General features: G+C 41.9%; 1 protein-coding gene across 5 annotated transcripts in view; it reads left to right on the forward strand.

Moving 5' to 3' along the window:
• The window catches only part of MGAT4D (MGAT4 family member D), a 110,450-nt gene that overhangs the window by 55,985 nt on the left and 37,782 nt on the right, over positions 1 to 16,683 (forward strand). For all 5 annotated transcript variants that reach the window (XR_004000551.1, XM_030563736.1, XM_030563737.1 and 2 more), the window contains 2 exons: positions 12,759 to 12,872; positions 15,102 to 15,177. Coding sequence is in view for 4 of the 5 variants with exons in the window: in XM_030563736.1 (XP_030419596.1) it covers positions 12,759 to 12,872; positions 15,102 to 15,177 (190 nt within the window). In the remaining variant the exon portion in view is untranslated. The remainder of the gene's footprint in view (positions 1 to 12,758; positions 12,873 to 15,101; positions 15,178 to 16,683) is intronic.

Consider the following 16,683-nt stretch of genomic DNA (forward strand, 5'->3'; position numbering starts at 1 on the left):
AACACTCCAGAAATCGACGCTAGCCTCGGACCATGGACGCACACCGTCGAATTAATGTGCTTAGTGTGGCCATGTGTACTCGACTTTATACAATCTGTTTTATAAAACCGGTTTATGTAAAATCGGAATAATCCTGTAGTGCAGATGTACCCCAAGCAACACTTTGCAGCATCATTAACAACCAAATTCAATGAATGTGCACTGCAAGGAACGAAAAAGGCTCGTGGATTAATATCCAAAATTCTTCGCTCGACACCATTTTCTTTCCCTTTGATATTGCTCCCATTGTCGTAGCCTTGACCACGCAAGTTTTCTATAGGCAGTGACATCTCTTCTAACTGGTGAAGAATAGTTTCTGTCATACCAGCTCCAGTTGTCTCCATAAGCGACACAAATCCCAAGAAGTGTTCCTTTATGCATACTGATTCAATCTCATTCTCAGTCTCTGAAGTAGGCCTATCCACAAACCGAATGATCATGGTCATTTGTTCAACGTGGTCTGCATCTGGTGTACAATCTAGAATGATTTAGAAGTATTTTGCAGCATGAGCAGATGCTAAAATTTTTTGTTTGATGGCATTGGATGGAAGCTGAATAAGCTCATTCTGTATGTCTTTCCCTAGGTAATGTACATGCATCTGCTGGTCCTTAATCCTGCGAAGATGCTCATCCATAAGTGGATCAAACAAAGATAGATATTCAACAAATCTGAGGAAATTCCCATTACCAGAAGTGTGCAGTTTTTCATGTGTTCCCTGAAAGGCCAGGTTTTGCACACTAAGAACTTTGACCAAAGCAGTCAGACATTTTAGTATTTGCAGCCAATACTTTTCTTTTTGCTTAATCAAGCGCAAATGTTCTTCATCAATTGTTCTCTTGTATTTCAATCGCAGTTCAAGTTCCTTCCATGTCTGAACGTTCGTCAAATGTTCACTGCTTTTCTCGTGCCGTGAAAGAATTGCAGACATGTTTTTCCAATCCCTTGAGCCTTTTTCAGAAAGAGATGATATGCCAATAGTACTACTGCTGAACAACTTGCAGCAGAAGCAAAAGACAGAATCACTTGATGTGGAATACTGCAGCCATTGATGGTGCATTTCTTCTCCATTAACAAGTCTACGTTTGTAATGAATTGTCGAATTTTCTTTGCTTACTATCTTTGGGGAAATCGAACTGCTGAACTTGTTCTGGCCCATGTTCCACCAGAATTTGTTGGACTTGATCATCACATTTGGCCCAAGTAGCAGGATCATAAAAGCTCAAATTCAAACGAGTGACATTTTCACTTTCATGGTCTTCCAAGTTTTGATCCTCGCGTGTCTCATTTGATTCGTCTTCAATATTCAGATTATGTTCTTCAAACTCTTCTTCAGCTTGTGAAACTCCCATCTCCACCTCCACCTCTGCTTGATCCTTCCTACCTTCATCTTTGGCCAGTGGATGGAGATATTTCAGAAATGAACCTTCTTGCTTTATTTCTTCTTTTTGCTTATCAGCCTTCCGCTTACCAAATTGTGCCCCAGACCCTTTTTTTTATTATTTGCCATGAGGCTGCATCAACTGTAAACAAAAAAAAAAATGAAATTGTATTCCTATCAGTCCTTTTTCTTGTTCACTATTAAAAGTAAAGGATAGAGAATGCGTGTCACTTATTATAATTAACTATTTGAATTTCATCAACTGTTTGACGTAAATATTAAGAGATCAAGATGACTTTCCCTTAAAATTAAGCAATGTTGATTGTAATCAGAAATACACCTTTTTTAGTCACGTATACATCCTTCCTTCATATCAAAATCTGACTGGGAGTGCTGCAGAACCCATTCTGCCTAACTAGCCATGCACCTCCAAATGATTAAAAACATAAAATGGTACAAACTCAATTTGAATGAAAAATTCCATTTTCTAACTAAATAGGTCACACACACTCAAATGGTTGCCAAGTGCTCTCTGTGGTGGTATGTTCATCTGCTCTAAATGCCTACTAACTTCCCTGTGAAAATAATCTTTGACTTTGATCCAATGAAAGCAGGATGGAAAACTCCCCCTCCAGAAGACGTAAGACATGATGGCTGGATGACATAAACAGACACCTGTCCCTCACAGGCACTACCTCATAACATGCCAGTTGTGCTCAGGACAGAACATCATAGTGGAATACTATGCATTCAGTGGTCTCTACACTGGCCAAGCAACAGCACAACTAACCTAACCAGTCCACCCAACTTTTTTCACTGCTTCTTGGGCACCGGTGAGGAGTAACGGTGCCAAACTGAGCCCAGTGATGAGTGCAGTACAAGTCTACAAACTGAGGCAAGGTGCTGGGCCTAGAGTCCTGCTGAGACTGCTGTCCTGCACCAAGTGGAGCACAGCCTCCATGAGGAGAGAACTCAAATAAATATCACGCTCCTTCTACATGATTCCCCCAAGCACTTCTTCAGGCAGCTGCTATGGGGGTCACTCACAGGCTTAGGCCTGCCTGTTGCAGGCAAAACACAACAGCAGGGCTTAAAACTCAGACAGGGCCGCCCAGAGGACTCAGGGGGCCTTGGGCAAAGCAAAATCGGGGGCCCCTGCCATAAAACATTTGCAATACTATAGTAATATGTATTAGGAAATGTAAAAAATAACTAGTGAAATACATTCAAAAATTAACTTGTAATAATTTGAAAATACGCTAAATACATTATTTAAAAACATTAAAAGCTGTAATGGTCAGCACCCCCAAATCTCGGCACCCTAGGCAACTGCCTAATCCGCCTAAATGATTGCACCGGCCCTGGTACCACCTGATGTACTGGGATACCACTGAGCCTGCCTGTTCTGCGAGCACGGGCACCCTTTACCCTGTCTTGCTGAGGCAGGCTCTTAACCCTCCTCAAGTGCACACACAGGGAGGGTCACATCCAGCTGCAGAAAGACCCAAACACTGAGATCAGTTCTGGGAAGATTCAGTTTAAGGGACTTGCCCCAGCACTCAGGTGCTCCCCTCCGTTGGAGTGCAGACCCAGAATTCACTCTCTCCCTCAATGTGAAGAGAGAGATGCACAACTTCTTGCCCCCTCCCCCCAGTTAGAAACTGCACAAACTGGGTTTAATAATAAACAAAACAAATGTATTCACTATAAAAGGCAGATTTTAAGTGATTAGAAGGGATAGCAAATAAAAGAAAACGGAGCAAATAAAACAAAACAAGTGTACTCAGCTTAAGATCGTAGAGACTGATTTCAAGAAGCAATTTCTCACCATAAATGTTGTTTTAGGTAAGTTGCAGAGTTTCAGTAGCTTAGTGTTCCAGTTAACCCTTGTCTCAGTCTGGACTCACCCCTGCTTTTTTCTCAGGTTAATACATTTAGTGGTCTTTCTTCTTGGGTAGGCAATGGAGGAGACTCCAAATTAACCCCCTCCCTAGCCTTAAAAAGGATTTACCTAAGGTGGGAAACCTTTGTTTGATCCCCATCCCCGACAGAGGAAAAGTACCATCAGTGTCCAAGATGATATTTTGTAGCAGGCAATCTTATCACCTGACCTGGTAGTGTCACAACGACATCCCAGGATGCCTCTCAAGAAGGAGAGAGGTTAGTATCGTCACAGTTTTATTGTTTCTTCCTAGTGGCCCATCAGGGCTGTGATGGCTGTTTGTCTGGTGGGTGTCTCCCAGATACACGCACAGTTGTAATTGTTACATAGTCAATATTCCTAACTTTAGATAAGAAAAGATACATGCATACAAATTGGATAATCACATTCAGTAAGTCATAATCTTTCCAATGATACCTTACAAGACCCATCTTGCATAAAATAAATCTTAGTTAGGCCATATTCATATCATAACCATATTTCTATAAAGAATATGGGGTGTAATGTAACAGAATTACTTGATAACTTCCATGTTCTGTTTATTTCCTCTGAAACATCTGGCTATGGCCACTGTCAGAAGACAGGATACTGGGCTTGATGGACCTTTGCTCTGACCCAGTATGGCTGTTCATTATGTACATCGTGCTGTATTCATGGTGTTGCCATTTTTGTTGTTTTTTCTTGATGCATAAACCTGCTTCTGAATTTATTATCCATATTACATATAGCTTATAGTTCCTAGAAATGTTACTGCAGGACAGATCCTCTTTTACTGTTGTATAGCAGCATTTTACCTTCTCTTGCATCAGCATGCTCCTATTTTGATGTTTTTGAATCTTGCATTTGTATTTTTTGTTTTATTGTATAAAATTATGGACTCAATTTTGAAAACCCTTATTCGTAAGTAGTCTTATCTCTAGTGAAGTCAGTGGTGTAACACCAAAGATTTACTTGGCCCGTATTATAAATGCTACTCTGGAGAAAATTTTTTACTAAATATCTATTCTTCTCAGCAAATGCAATATAGTCATTGATCCTGCACAGGGATCTGTGTAATAGGCCTTTATATCCATGTGGAATCCAAATAAATCACTGTGGCCTCGTCTTTATTACGCTGGCAAAAAAGACTAGAACATGATCAAGCCATGCTTTCTTAAAGATCTTAAATTGTGTTTACAAAAGAATAAAAGACTTGTCTACACTAGAAAGTTGTACAGCCTCCCCTCCCCCCAGTGTGGATATAGTTATATCAGTATAAAGGAGCTTTATACTTTATAGCTTATAAACTTCTTCTTTGTGTGATTGCACATATCCAGTCCACTGTAGATGCTCTGATGTTGCAGATTTTTTTCCCTCAGTGGTATCATTGGGTGGCTCAAGCACCCTCTATCACCACTAGTCATGCATGCTGGTATAAGAGAGCAGAGCCACCCCAATCCCCCTCAGTTCCTTCTTACCACCAGACTTGTTAACTCAAGTGCTTCTCTCACTCCTTTCTGTATACAGACCCTGTCTTTTTCTTTTCTTTTTTTTTTACTAGTTTATTAGTTATAGTTAGTAAAGTAAATAATGGGGGGATGCCAGTAAGTCAAAAATTCTGGTTAACTAAGAGGGGGGGGAGTTTGAGTACAGGAGGGAGCTCAGGGCTGGGGATTGGGCTCTGGGAGGGAGTTTGGGTGTGGGAGGGGGTTGGAGTGCGGGACGGGTTTTGGGGTGCCAGATTCAGGTGGTGCTCACCTCAGGCAGGTCCCTGCAAGCAGCAAAAAGTCCCTGCTGCTCCTAGATGGAGGCACAGCCAGGCGTCTCCGCATGTTGTCACCTCCCACAGGCGCCGCCCCGCAGCTCCCATTGGCTGTGGTTCCCAGCCAGTGGGACCTGCCGAGCCGGTGCTTGGGGTGGGGGCAGTGCACGGAGCCCCAGTGGCTGTTCCCCCACCTAGGAGCAGCACGGACATGTCGCTGCTTCCAGGGAGCCATGTGGAGTCAGGTAGGGAGCCTGCCAGCCCCATGCCAACCAGACTTTTAATGGCCTGGTGTGCGGTGCTGACTGGAGCTGCGATGGTCCTTTTTCGACTGGGCATTCTGGTAAAAAACCAGATACCAGGCAACCCTATTGAAGATCAGAAATGCTGGTTTATAGAGCTTTCTGATTGATAAAGTGCTGGACAACACAGCCTTTATTGTAGTTAGGTTCCCATTTTTGGTCTTGTTTGACTGCTTTTTATCTTTCAATACTGGGACTAGTATTGGAATGATGCTGTGTTTGCCACGGTTTAAGTCCTGCTGGACCTTGCAAAACTCGTGCTAGTCAGTGACCCACACCTGACCTGCTTGAAATGATTGGAGGAATCCCATGCTAGTGACAAATGTCATATTTGCAAAGAATTCAAACACTGTTCAAAAAAAGATAAGGCAGTGAGGCTAACTGCTCACTTATGGAGGCAGCCCTTTGACCCCCATCATAGTCTTCACACATGGAGAGCACCCCAGTTTGTCAACTTTGGTATGGAGCACTCCACTGGAGATGTCTGCGGTTCCTCAGGACCATTCCCCAGTTCTGAAGAAAAGGCTTAGGCCTTACTCAGGTACGGTTCTTTGCTTGCCTGCATCAATATTGAAGCCAAATAGAGGCAGAGATCTGAAAAAACATTCAGAAGAGACCCTACACTCCCAAACACCCATCTTCTCCCAAGAGGGGATTGCCGCCTCCAGAGTTTGTACTAGGTCTGTCAAGGCCATCCCTGAAAGACATTTATGGAGCCAAAAGACATTTGTGGAGCCAAAAGACAGCGTTGATCCCAACAACCCTGGAGGGGTTACCAGAGTATGCAGCCACAAGAGACTTGCTTAGCCTCTCAGTACTAGTATCACTGACAGGAGAAGGTCCACAGCCAATATGGATGCCTATAGTTTATGCTTATCAGGATTGAGATCCTATGGTGCCACTATCCAAACCTCCACAAAAGCCTGTGTAGTCACTTCCCATGATTTTCCCAGTACCACCATCCCTGGGATCAGGCTGTTTCTCACCAATCCCATCTGGATTTGCACCTCCACTGTCAGAAGCATCTGTCTCTTCTTCCCCAACTCAGAAGTGAGGTCCTCTGGGTCCCACCCAGGATGGAGAACATGCCATCCATCAGAATCTTTGGGATCCTGCATCATGCAGCAGCCCCAGCATTGGTGTCCTCCAAAGGATCAGTGACTTGGGCAAAGATAGATCCTGGGCTTATATAAGTAACCATTATGGACACTGTAGGGTCTTGCCTCCATCCCCCAGCTGGACTAGGATTTCCTCTCCACCATCTTGCTTGCTGTCATGGAGAGTGCACTGAAGACACTGGTACTGAGTGCATCATTCCCTGGTACTGAGCAGCCAAAAGCCACTCAGGCATCCTCCCTGCTACAAGCCACAGACCAACCACCACCTCAAATGTTGTGGAGCCATCAAGTGACTCACAGCTGCCGAAGGACCACAGAGCTTATCAAGATAGTTTAAAAAGAGTGGCCTCTGTACTTGGCATTCAGGCAGAAGAGGTGCATGAAAGCTTTCATAAGATGGACAACATCCTAGTATCAGTGGATCCAGCTGGGGGATACTACCAATTAATGAAGCCTCTTGAAGCCAGTCAAGGCCCTTTGGCAGACATCCTCCTCTTTGCCCCCAACAGTAAAACAAGTTGAGAGGAGGTGCTTTGTCCCCTCTAAGGGATATGAACATTTTTTTCTCATCCCCTCCTGGTTCTCTTGTGGTGGGAGCTGTAAATGAGTGGGAAAGTCAGGGACAATAAGCTTCAATGCCAAAAGGCAAAGACTCGAAGAGGCTGGACCTGTTTGGTTGCAAGCTCTATTCTTCAGGGAGCCTACAACTCAGGATTGCAAATCAACAGGCTTTCCTGAGTCAATATAACTTCACCCTCTGGGAGAACATCATGAAATTTCAGGACAAGCTACCAGAGGACTGTAGAAAAGAATTTGCAGTAATGGCTGAAGAGGATAAGCTGGTCACCAGGACTGCCCTCTAGGACAGTTTGGATAGTGCAGTTTTGGCTGCTTGAACCATAGCAATGGGCTTAAACTGCAGCAAGGGAGATTTAGGTTGGACATTAGGAAAACGTTCCTAACTGTCAGGGTAGTTAAACATTGGAATAGATTGCCTAGGGAGGTTGTGGAATCTCCATCTCTGGAGATATTTAAGAGTAGGTTAGATAAATGTCTATCAGGGATGGTCTAGACAGTATTTGGTCCTGCCATGAGGGCAGGGGACTGGACTCGATGACCTCTCGAGGTCCCTTCCAGTCCTAGAGTCTATGAATCTATGTTATCAGCTGTTATTATGAGAAGGTGTACATGGCTGCAGTCTTGTGGGCTATCTCTAGAACAGACTATCCAGGACCTTCATTTCAAAGATCCCTCCCTCTTTTCAGAGAAAACAAATGACAGGCTTCATAACCTTAAGAATTCTAGGGCAACACTCAAATCCCTTGTGATCTATACCCCAGCAGCGAAATGAAAGCAGTTTCATCTGCAACAGCCATACAGACACCAGGGGTTGCTTCCTGATCTCAAGATCTACCAAGGAAAAAGGGCAAAGGTAATAGGAGATGCCCTCCACTGCCCTCCTCCTAAGCATCAATGGGCACGTCATGTCCAACTGCCTCATTCAAAGAGGCATGTTGATAGGTTTGTCAAGGACAGTGTACAAGTCACAATAGCTTCCTCTGTTCCCCATCATTTCTTTACCAGTTGCTTATCCCTCTTTCTAAGTGCCTGGATCCACATAACTTCAGACCAGTGGGTCTTAAGCACAGTGGAACTGGGTATGTCATCCAGTTAATATCTACCCCTCATCCCCCTTCCCCAATCCTCTCCAGGACCACTCTCACAAGATTGCCCTTCAACAGGAGGTCCAATCACTTCTTCCAGCAGGGGCCACAGAGGAAGTCCCCTTGTACCTCAGGGGGAAGGGCTTCTTTTCCCTCTACTTCCTGATCCCCAAGACAAAAGGGGGTCTCAGGCCTATTTTAGATCTGAGACAGTTGAACAAATTCCTGAAGAAAATAAAATTCCACATGATTACCCTAGCTTCAACTATTCCTTTCCTGGAGCAGGGGGACTCATATGCTGCCCTCAACTTAAAGGATCCTTAGTTCCATGTTGTAATAAATCACGACCATTGGAAGTATCTCATATTTGTGGTGAATTCGTGCCATTATCAGTTCACAGTGCTTGTGTTCAGTCTGTCAGCTGCTCCCCGAGTGTTCACAAAATGCATGGCAGTCATAGCAGCTCACTACAAAAATTAGATGTCCATATATTCCTATATCTGGATGACTGGTTGATCAGAGGTTGGTCTAAGGCTCAAGTCCTATCCAGTGTATCAACTGTCCTGTCCACATGTGATGCACTGGGGCTTCTAGTAAATCAAGACAACTCAATCTGGAAACTGGTACAGACAAAAGAATTCATCAGGGCAGTCTTAGACTCCACAAAGGTCATGGCCTTGCTACCACAAGCCAGGCTAGAAACTTTAGAAGATTGAGTGCTGCAACTGAGAGCAGGCCATCTGACAACAATATGCAGCTGCCTCAGTCTTCTTGGTCACATGGCAGCATGTACCTATGTAGTTCAGCACACTGGATCACTCCTCAGAAAGCTGCAGGCATGGCTAGTATCAATGTGTGCTCTGAGTCATCACTATTTGGATAAAGTGATTGTAGTGCCAATATTAATTTTGTAATTTCTAGACTGGTAGATGAACCTTCTGAAAGTTTGCATTGGGGTTCCCTTCCCCCCCCTTCTCCCCCTGCTGTTAACCCTCACTCTAGTCATAGACATGTCTTCTCTGGGCTGGAGAGTTTATATGGGGTCCCTGGAGGCTCAAAGTCTTTGGTAGTCTCAAAAGAGTCTTAAATGTCAGAGAGTTAAGAGAGGTATGTCTAGCCTGCTTGGTCTTTGTCACTCATGCACTGGGAAAAAAATTTGTTAATTCTGACAGACAATTTGGTGACCATGTTTTACATAAACAGACAAGCAGGAGCATGGTCGAACTAACTGTGCCAGGAGTTTGCCTCTGGAACTTTTTTTTAGCCAACCCAATTCATCTCAGGGTGCTTATCATCCTGAGAAACAGACCATATTAGCGGTTAAGCTGAGCAAATCCTTCACCGATCACCACGAGTGGTCATGACATTCAAATGTGGCCAGGTCTATCTTCCAGCTCTAGGGAACTCACCAAGTGAACCTGTTTGCAACAAGAACCAACAGAAAATGACATCAGTTCTGCTTCCAAGGAGGGCTTGGCCCAGGCTCGTTGACAGATGCTTTTCTCTATCCTGGAAGAAATTTCTCCTGTATGCTTTCCCCCTGATTCCTTTGCTTCTCAGGCTTGTTTTCAGAGTGAAACAAGACCATGTTCACCTTATCCTTGTAGCACTGGCATTGCATGATCAACACTGGTACTTGATCCTGATATCCTTGTCAGTCAAGCCTCCCCTGTCTCTCCCCTTGGATTCAGATGTAATTTCCTGGGACTCCATTCCAATCTCCAAGCTCTTCATCTGACAGCGTGGATGCTTCATGCCTGATACCCTTTGAGAAGTCTTGCTTGAAGGACATTCAAGAAGTGCTTCTGAATAGCAGAAAACTCTCAACTAGAGGCACTTACATGGCTAAACTGAAGCATTTCTTCATCTGGTGTCATGTGAAAGGTGCATCTTCAGAGCAGGCACCCCTGGACCTCGTGCTGGACTATCTGATAGATCTAAAACAGAGTTTGGCTATTAGCTCTATAAGGGAACATCTGTCAGCCATTCCGGTCTCCACTTCTTGGTGGATGATACATTCCTTTTTTCAAACCCCATCATCACCCAGTTCCTAAAGGGCTTGGTCAGATTATGCCCATATGTATGAAACTCCATCCCTCCTGGGGATCTGAACTTAGTTTTAGCAAAATTGAGGGGACCTCCCTTTGAGCCCCTGGCAACTTGCTCTCTTCTTCACCTTTCCATGAAGGTATCATTTCTAGTGACAATTACCTCAGCCAATAGGGTGGGCTAGTTGTCGGAACACCCCTACACAGTTTTCCATAAGGATAAAGTTTATCCCTGTCCTCACCCAAAATTTCTCATAAAAGTAGCTTCTGATTTTCATGTTAACCAAGCAATCTGTGTGTCATTGTTCTTTCCCAAAACTTATGCACATAGGGATGAGGAACAGCTTCACTCATTGGATGTGAGAAGGGTTTTAGTTTTCTACATGGATTGGAGTAAATCTTTTATATCCTCTGTGCAGTTGTTTGTAGTGGTTGCAGACAGAGCTAAGGGCCAACCAGTTTCCACTCAGAAAATCTCATACTGGATCCCACTTCATGCTTGTTTGTGCTACCAACTGGCTAATACTATTCTGCTGACTAGAGTGTTTGTGAAGTCTATCACCAGACAGGCAGCTTCTGCAGCTTTCCTGGGGCCAGTGCCAATTGTAGATATTTGTAAAGCAGCCACTTGGTCATTAGTCCACAGTTTTGGTTCTCATTATGCCATTGCGCGTCAGTCCAGAGATGATGCCAATTTCGAATGGGTTGTCTTACAATCTCTGTTCAGGTAGATTCCGAACCTACCTCCATGTGTCTTTGCTTCTGAGTCACCTACAGTGGAACTGAATGTGTAAAACACATCTCAAAGAACAGTTTTAGAAAAGAAGGTAATCATTTTTTTTACCAACAAGCAGACCAGTTTGAAGATAACCCTTTATTAAGGATGGAAACTATGAACAGAAATAAGGTGGTAGAACTTTATGCAACTGTACCCTGCTACTGTCCTGTTCTGCGTTCCTTTGTTTCTGCTCCACAGCAGGAAGTGTGTCATAGGAAAGCCAAAGACTTCATGAAGAATGTACATGAAGTGTGACATCTCTACTCTATAGCACATGCTATTCCCATGCAGGATGGGGAATAACTATACCAGTATAAGTCACTTTTATACCAGTATAATTGCATTCGCATTAGGGCTTTTACTAGTTTAACTATTTTAGTAAAATGTCTGAACCAAAATGGTTATTCCCATAAAACTTCCAAGTGTAGACCAAGCCTCAGTATACTTTTCAGTTGAGTTAAGTTTATTCAACTGAGTTAGCTTGATTTTAAAAAACATCTTTTTGCCCATTTAGATATAGTCTGGGATTGAACATGGGGATAGGAACTGCCTACACAGATCCCTATGTCAGGATTAACACCTAAGGGCTAGATCCACAAGGAATTTTAGGGCTTGTCTACATGGTGAGTAATGAGCTGTATGGGAGAATGATTTCTAAAGTACACTAAAGTGTGTATTAATTGGCTTGTGTAGTGTGCACCAGCAGGTCTAAGGGTTCCCTAGTAAGCTTTAACATAGTACTGTTTCAAACAGCACTATATCAAGGCAGGCAAGGGAACATTTAGCACGCACCAGCAGGGTCTACATGAACCAATTAATGTGCTTTAGAAATCACATTCTCTTTGAGTACATTATCCCATTGTGTAGACAAACTCTTAAGTACCTAACTGCCCCTTTAGGCACCACTGAGGTCTTTAAAATGTCCAGTCAGTTACCGCCTAAACCTGTAGATGCTTAAATTCCCTAGGCACCTAAGTTTTTGCCAGTGGGCATGCACATCTGAATCCTGACTCCACTGAGCTGCTCGGCATCCTAGCTAAGACCCAGCTGGATTCTCAAACTAGTTGTTTCCCTGCCTGTCTCACCTGTGGGGCCTGATCTTGCAGGGATTTGCAGAGCATGCCAGACAGTCGGGGGAAGCAGATCAAGAAATAAGTGAGAGAGAGAGAGTGTGTGTGCGTCTGTACACCCATCCTAGAATACCCAACAGCGTAGTGATTAGGGAACTGACTTGGGAGATCCAGGTTCAAATCTCTGCTCAAAATTGGACTGAGTTGGTATTTGAAAAACAGATTTCCCATATCGTAGATGAGTGCTGTAACCTCTGGGCTATAGGCTGTGGTGGAATGGTCTTTCCCTTTCTCTCTCTGTCTGTCTGTCATTTTTGTGAGAAAGGGCTGACCTGACAGGCACCTAACTCCAGGAAAGGATTCATGGCTGTAAATTCCAAGTGGAGATAATCACCTCTCTGTGACCCACACTTAGGCACCTAACTGCATTTGAAGCATGGGGCATCCAGCTCCTCTGCTCAGCATTTCCTACTTTCTAGCTTAGGCCCTGATCATCTTTCTGGCTTCTGAGAATCCCATTCTTAGGTGCCTGACTTTCCCCATGCATTGTATAACTTGGTGCTCAGGATTCCACTGAGTATCAGGATGCCTAAATGTTAGGCGTTGCAATGCTGGCAGTTGCAATGTCTAAGTCCCTTTGTTGATTTAGCCCATAGTTATTAATCTTTTCTTTACAGCTTCCCTAATGAAGTGCAGTCGGGCGTTATTGAGGTTATTTCCCCTCTTGCTTCCTATTACCCAGACCTCTCCAATCTCAAGGAAACATTTGGTGACTCAAAGGAAAGAGTAAGGTAAGATAGGCTATGTAAAAACTTTCCAAGAATTTTGTTCAACAGTAACTTCTTTAAATAGTCCACTGTATTTAAATTGATGAATGTTGGTGTATTTCAGAGATAAAGCACTGTAAGTTTAAACAGAAGGTCATGAAAATGTATTTAATACAAGTGTAAGTATGGGGGAAACCAGTGCTGTCATCGGTGTCCATCAACTTCAGAGTGAGAGCTAAACATTCTCCCTGTAGTCCTGCTTCTAAAAATCCAACTGTTTTAAAACTGAGTGTATAGTGCCAGATGATGATTTATAAAGATTAGTATGGTATGGTGATAAATGGCCTAACTTTTGTTGTTTTTACTTCTACATAATATAATTCATCATCTTTACTAACTCCTGGTGGTATCATTAGCCCACTTGCTTCAAATTCATTAGCAGGAAACTGAAAATGGTTAGTTTACAGAAGCCAGTCAGTTTTTTGTAGGCCAAAATTAAGTTTAGATTGTCACCAACAACTTTCATGGCTCCACTTTCATGTGCTCAAGAGCAATGAGCTGCCAGTTTGAAGCAACACAGATGACAGCAGCAGAACAGTAGTGCATGTTGCATACATGAATGAAATCAGGTTGCTTTTTTAAAAAATTAAATACCATGCTTTCTAAAGAGCAAATATATTTGGTACATATGAGTAGAATATTCCTAGTTGCTCCCATCAAGGCCCAAATTCTTAGACTTGCACAGCTATAATTTGTGTTTTGCAATTATCCTCAAACCTCTATAGATAAGGCGAGGGAGGAACTCTTTTTTTATAATAAGCTTTGTGGAATTTCAAAAATAATAAGCACAAACAATATTGAATATTAACAGAGCTGGTTGGGAATTTTTCATCAAAATGCAATTTCTACAAATTTGACATTTTTCACAGGAAATATCTGATTTTTGCTAAAGTTTTTTCAATTTCCATTCAGAAACAATGAAATTAAGTATTTTATTTCAAGTTGTATTGATCCAAATTAAAATACCTTGGCTTGTCAAAAATCAAAATGTTTAATTTCAGTTCAGATCTGTGTCTGCCTGAGCTGCAATGGTGTCTCATGCTCCTGTTCTCCTCTATGGCTCGATGCATCTCCCATGAACCACGTGTTTCAATGTTTCAATTCAGGAATGTCTAAATAGTCCCATTTCTGATTATTCTAAATCACTTTTCAGGCATTGTGTTCCACTCAGATTTTGATATTTTAACTTTTATCCCAATTTGGGATGAAAACAAACTTGATCACTTTCTAATTTGGCCTTGAGTTCCTTTTAACTTTTGGCCCCAGGTGATGATTTGTAAATTTTTAAATTAACTATCTTCTGATGAGCATGATAGATTTTAAGGGACTCTCACTTCTCAGAAGGAATGTTTAGAAAATGTTTAGAATGAGGAACAGATTAATTACAAGGTCTTAAGTACTAGATGAATGACAAAATCCTACCCTCTTTATTCACACAAGCATTATTGCCCCCACTGAAACTATATGGGGCAAGACTGCCTGAAAAAGATTAGGTGACAAGTATGAAATGATCACCTCTTTGATCTCTACTGCTGAACAAAATTATGAGGTACTGAAAATTGAAAACATATATATACTCTCAGATAATGAAAGTAAAAATATACCTAGCTCAGAAATGTATCAGGTACATGGAATTTGATAATTAAAGTCATAAGCCTATCAAATGTACTACAGTAATTAATTTCTGGAAATCTTTTTGCATATAACTTTTTATAAATCTGCTTCTTTAAAGTCTTGTTACAGATTAACAAATATTAACTTTATTGATAGTACAATGAGATAATTTTCCTCTAGAAAGTAAACCTACATTTTACTATTAAGTATTACAATTAAGTTCATCGACCTGCTTCTGTGCTGACCCATAAAAGCACTCTGTTTTACTGCATGGTGAAATCTCAGTAAATTATAACTGTGTTTTGACTGTTGCTGTTTATAACAAAACAAGAAGAGTGGTTTAGTTCACCTGACGTATAAATTGGTTCATGTGCTGTGCACAGAGGAAATTCTAAAACTGAGTTTATTTTGAATCACACACTTTATTTTTAACTAGCTTTCCTCTGATCCAGTTAACGGTGAGTGGGAGTAGTTTCAAGTATAGACTTCATAACTAAAGTGTTCTAATGTCTGTATTATGCTGATAACTCCATTGAGAAATCCAGAAAAAATTTAACAGAATGTGTTGCTTATATTTAGGTGGAGAACTAAACAGAATTTGGATTATAGCTTTTTAATGCTATATGCACAACCTAAGGGAACATTTTATTTACAGGTATGTTCACATTATCAATAACCAGCTATAAATCAATAAATAAAATGTGCTGATTTTTAGTGTTGGAAGTTTAATTACTGTTAAACTACACAGTGAAGACAAGTCTTCTGTGTTTTTTAGTATATTTGCTCACATCATTTGTAAGCATGAGATTCCATATTTTTATAGTTATTCATTTTAGAGCTATGTATTATTTGATCTGAAATGGTAGTTTCATTTGTACCTTTTTGACATTCGCAGGGCTGAATGATAGACTTGCAAACTAATTGAACCATCAGACAACTTTCTGGCCAGGTTACAGGTGTCTGTTTTTAATGTCAGGTTTCAGAGTAGCAGCTGTGTTAGTCTGTATCTGCAGAAAGAACAGGAGTACTTGTGGCACCTTAGAGACTAACAAATTTATTTTGAGCATAAGCTTTCGTGAGCTAAAACCCACTGCATCCAATGAAGTGGATTTTAGCCCACCAAAGCTTATGCTTAAATAAATTTGTTAGTCTCTAAGGTGCCACAAGTACTCCTGTTCTTTTTGTGTGTGTAATGATATCATAAACCTAGTCCCAGATTTGGACCTTAGCATCCAAAATATGGGGGTTAGCATGAAAACCTCCAAGCTTAGTTACCAGCTTGGACCTGGTAAAGCTGCCACCACCCAAAAATTAGTGTTTTGGGGCACACTGGTCCCCCCAAAAACCTTCCCTGGGGACCGCAAGACCCAAATCCCTTGAGTCTCACAACAAAGGGAAATAAACCTTTTCCCTTCCCCCCTCCAGGTGTTCCTGGAGAGATACACAGAAGCAAACTCCGTGAATCTAAACAGAGGGAGTCCACCCTCTCTATTTCCAGTCCTGGAAACACAAGCACTTCCCTCTTTACCCAGAGGGAATGCAAAGTCAGGCTAGTAAATCTAACACACACAGATTTCCCCCTGACTTCTTCCTCCCACCAATTCCCTGGTGAGCACAGACTCAATTCCCTGGAGTTTCCCACTAAAGAAAAACTCCAACAGGTCTTAAAAAGAAAGCTTTATATAAAAAGAAAGAAAAAGTACATAAAAATGGTCTCTCTGTATTAAGGTGACAAATACAGGGTCAGTTGCTTAAAAGAATATTGAATAAACAGCCTTATTCAAAAAGAATACAATTCAAAGCACTCCAGCAACTATAGACATGTAAATACAAAAGAAAAAAAACAATAACCCCTATTGTTTTTATGATCTCTGTACTCACAACTTGGAAACAGAAGATTAGAAAGCAGGAAATAGAAATCCCTTCATAGCCGAGAGAGTACAGGCAGAAGACCCCAGAACAAAAGACTTACACACAAAAAAACCCTCCACCCAGATTTGAAAAAGTCTTGTTTCCTGATTGGTCCTCTGGTCAGGTGTTTCAGATACTTCTTTCCAGGTGAAAGAGACATTAACCCTTAGCTATCTGTTTATGACATACCCCCCAAATTGCAGACAGTGGGGAAGCTCACTGGCGGCGATTTTCTCCTAGAACTTTAAAA

This window comes from Gopherus evgoodei, chromosome 5, assembly GCF_007399415.2.
Source record: "Gopherus evgoodei ecotype Sinaloan lineage chromosome 5, rGopEvg1_v1.p, whole genome shotgun sequence".
NCBI classification, from domain to species: Eukaryota; Metazoa; Chordata; order Testudines; family Testudinidae; genus Gopherus; species Gopherus evgoodei.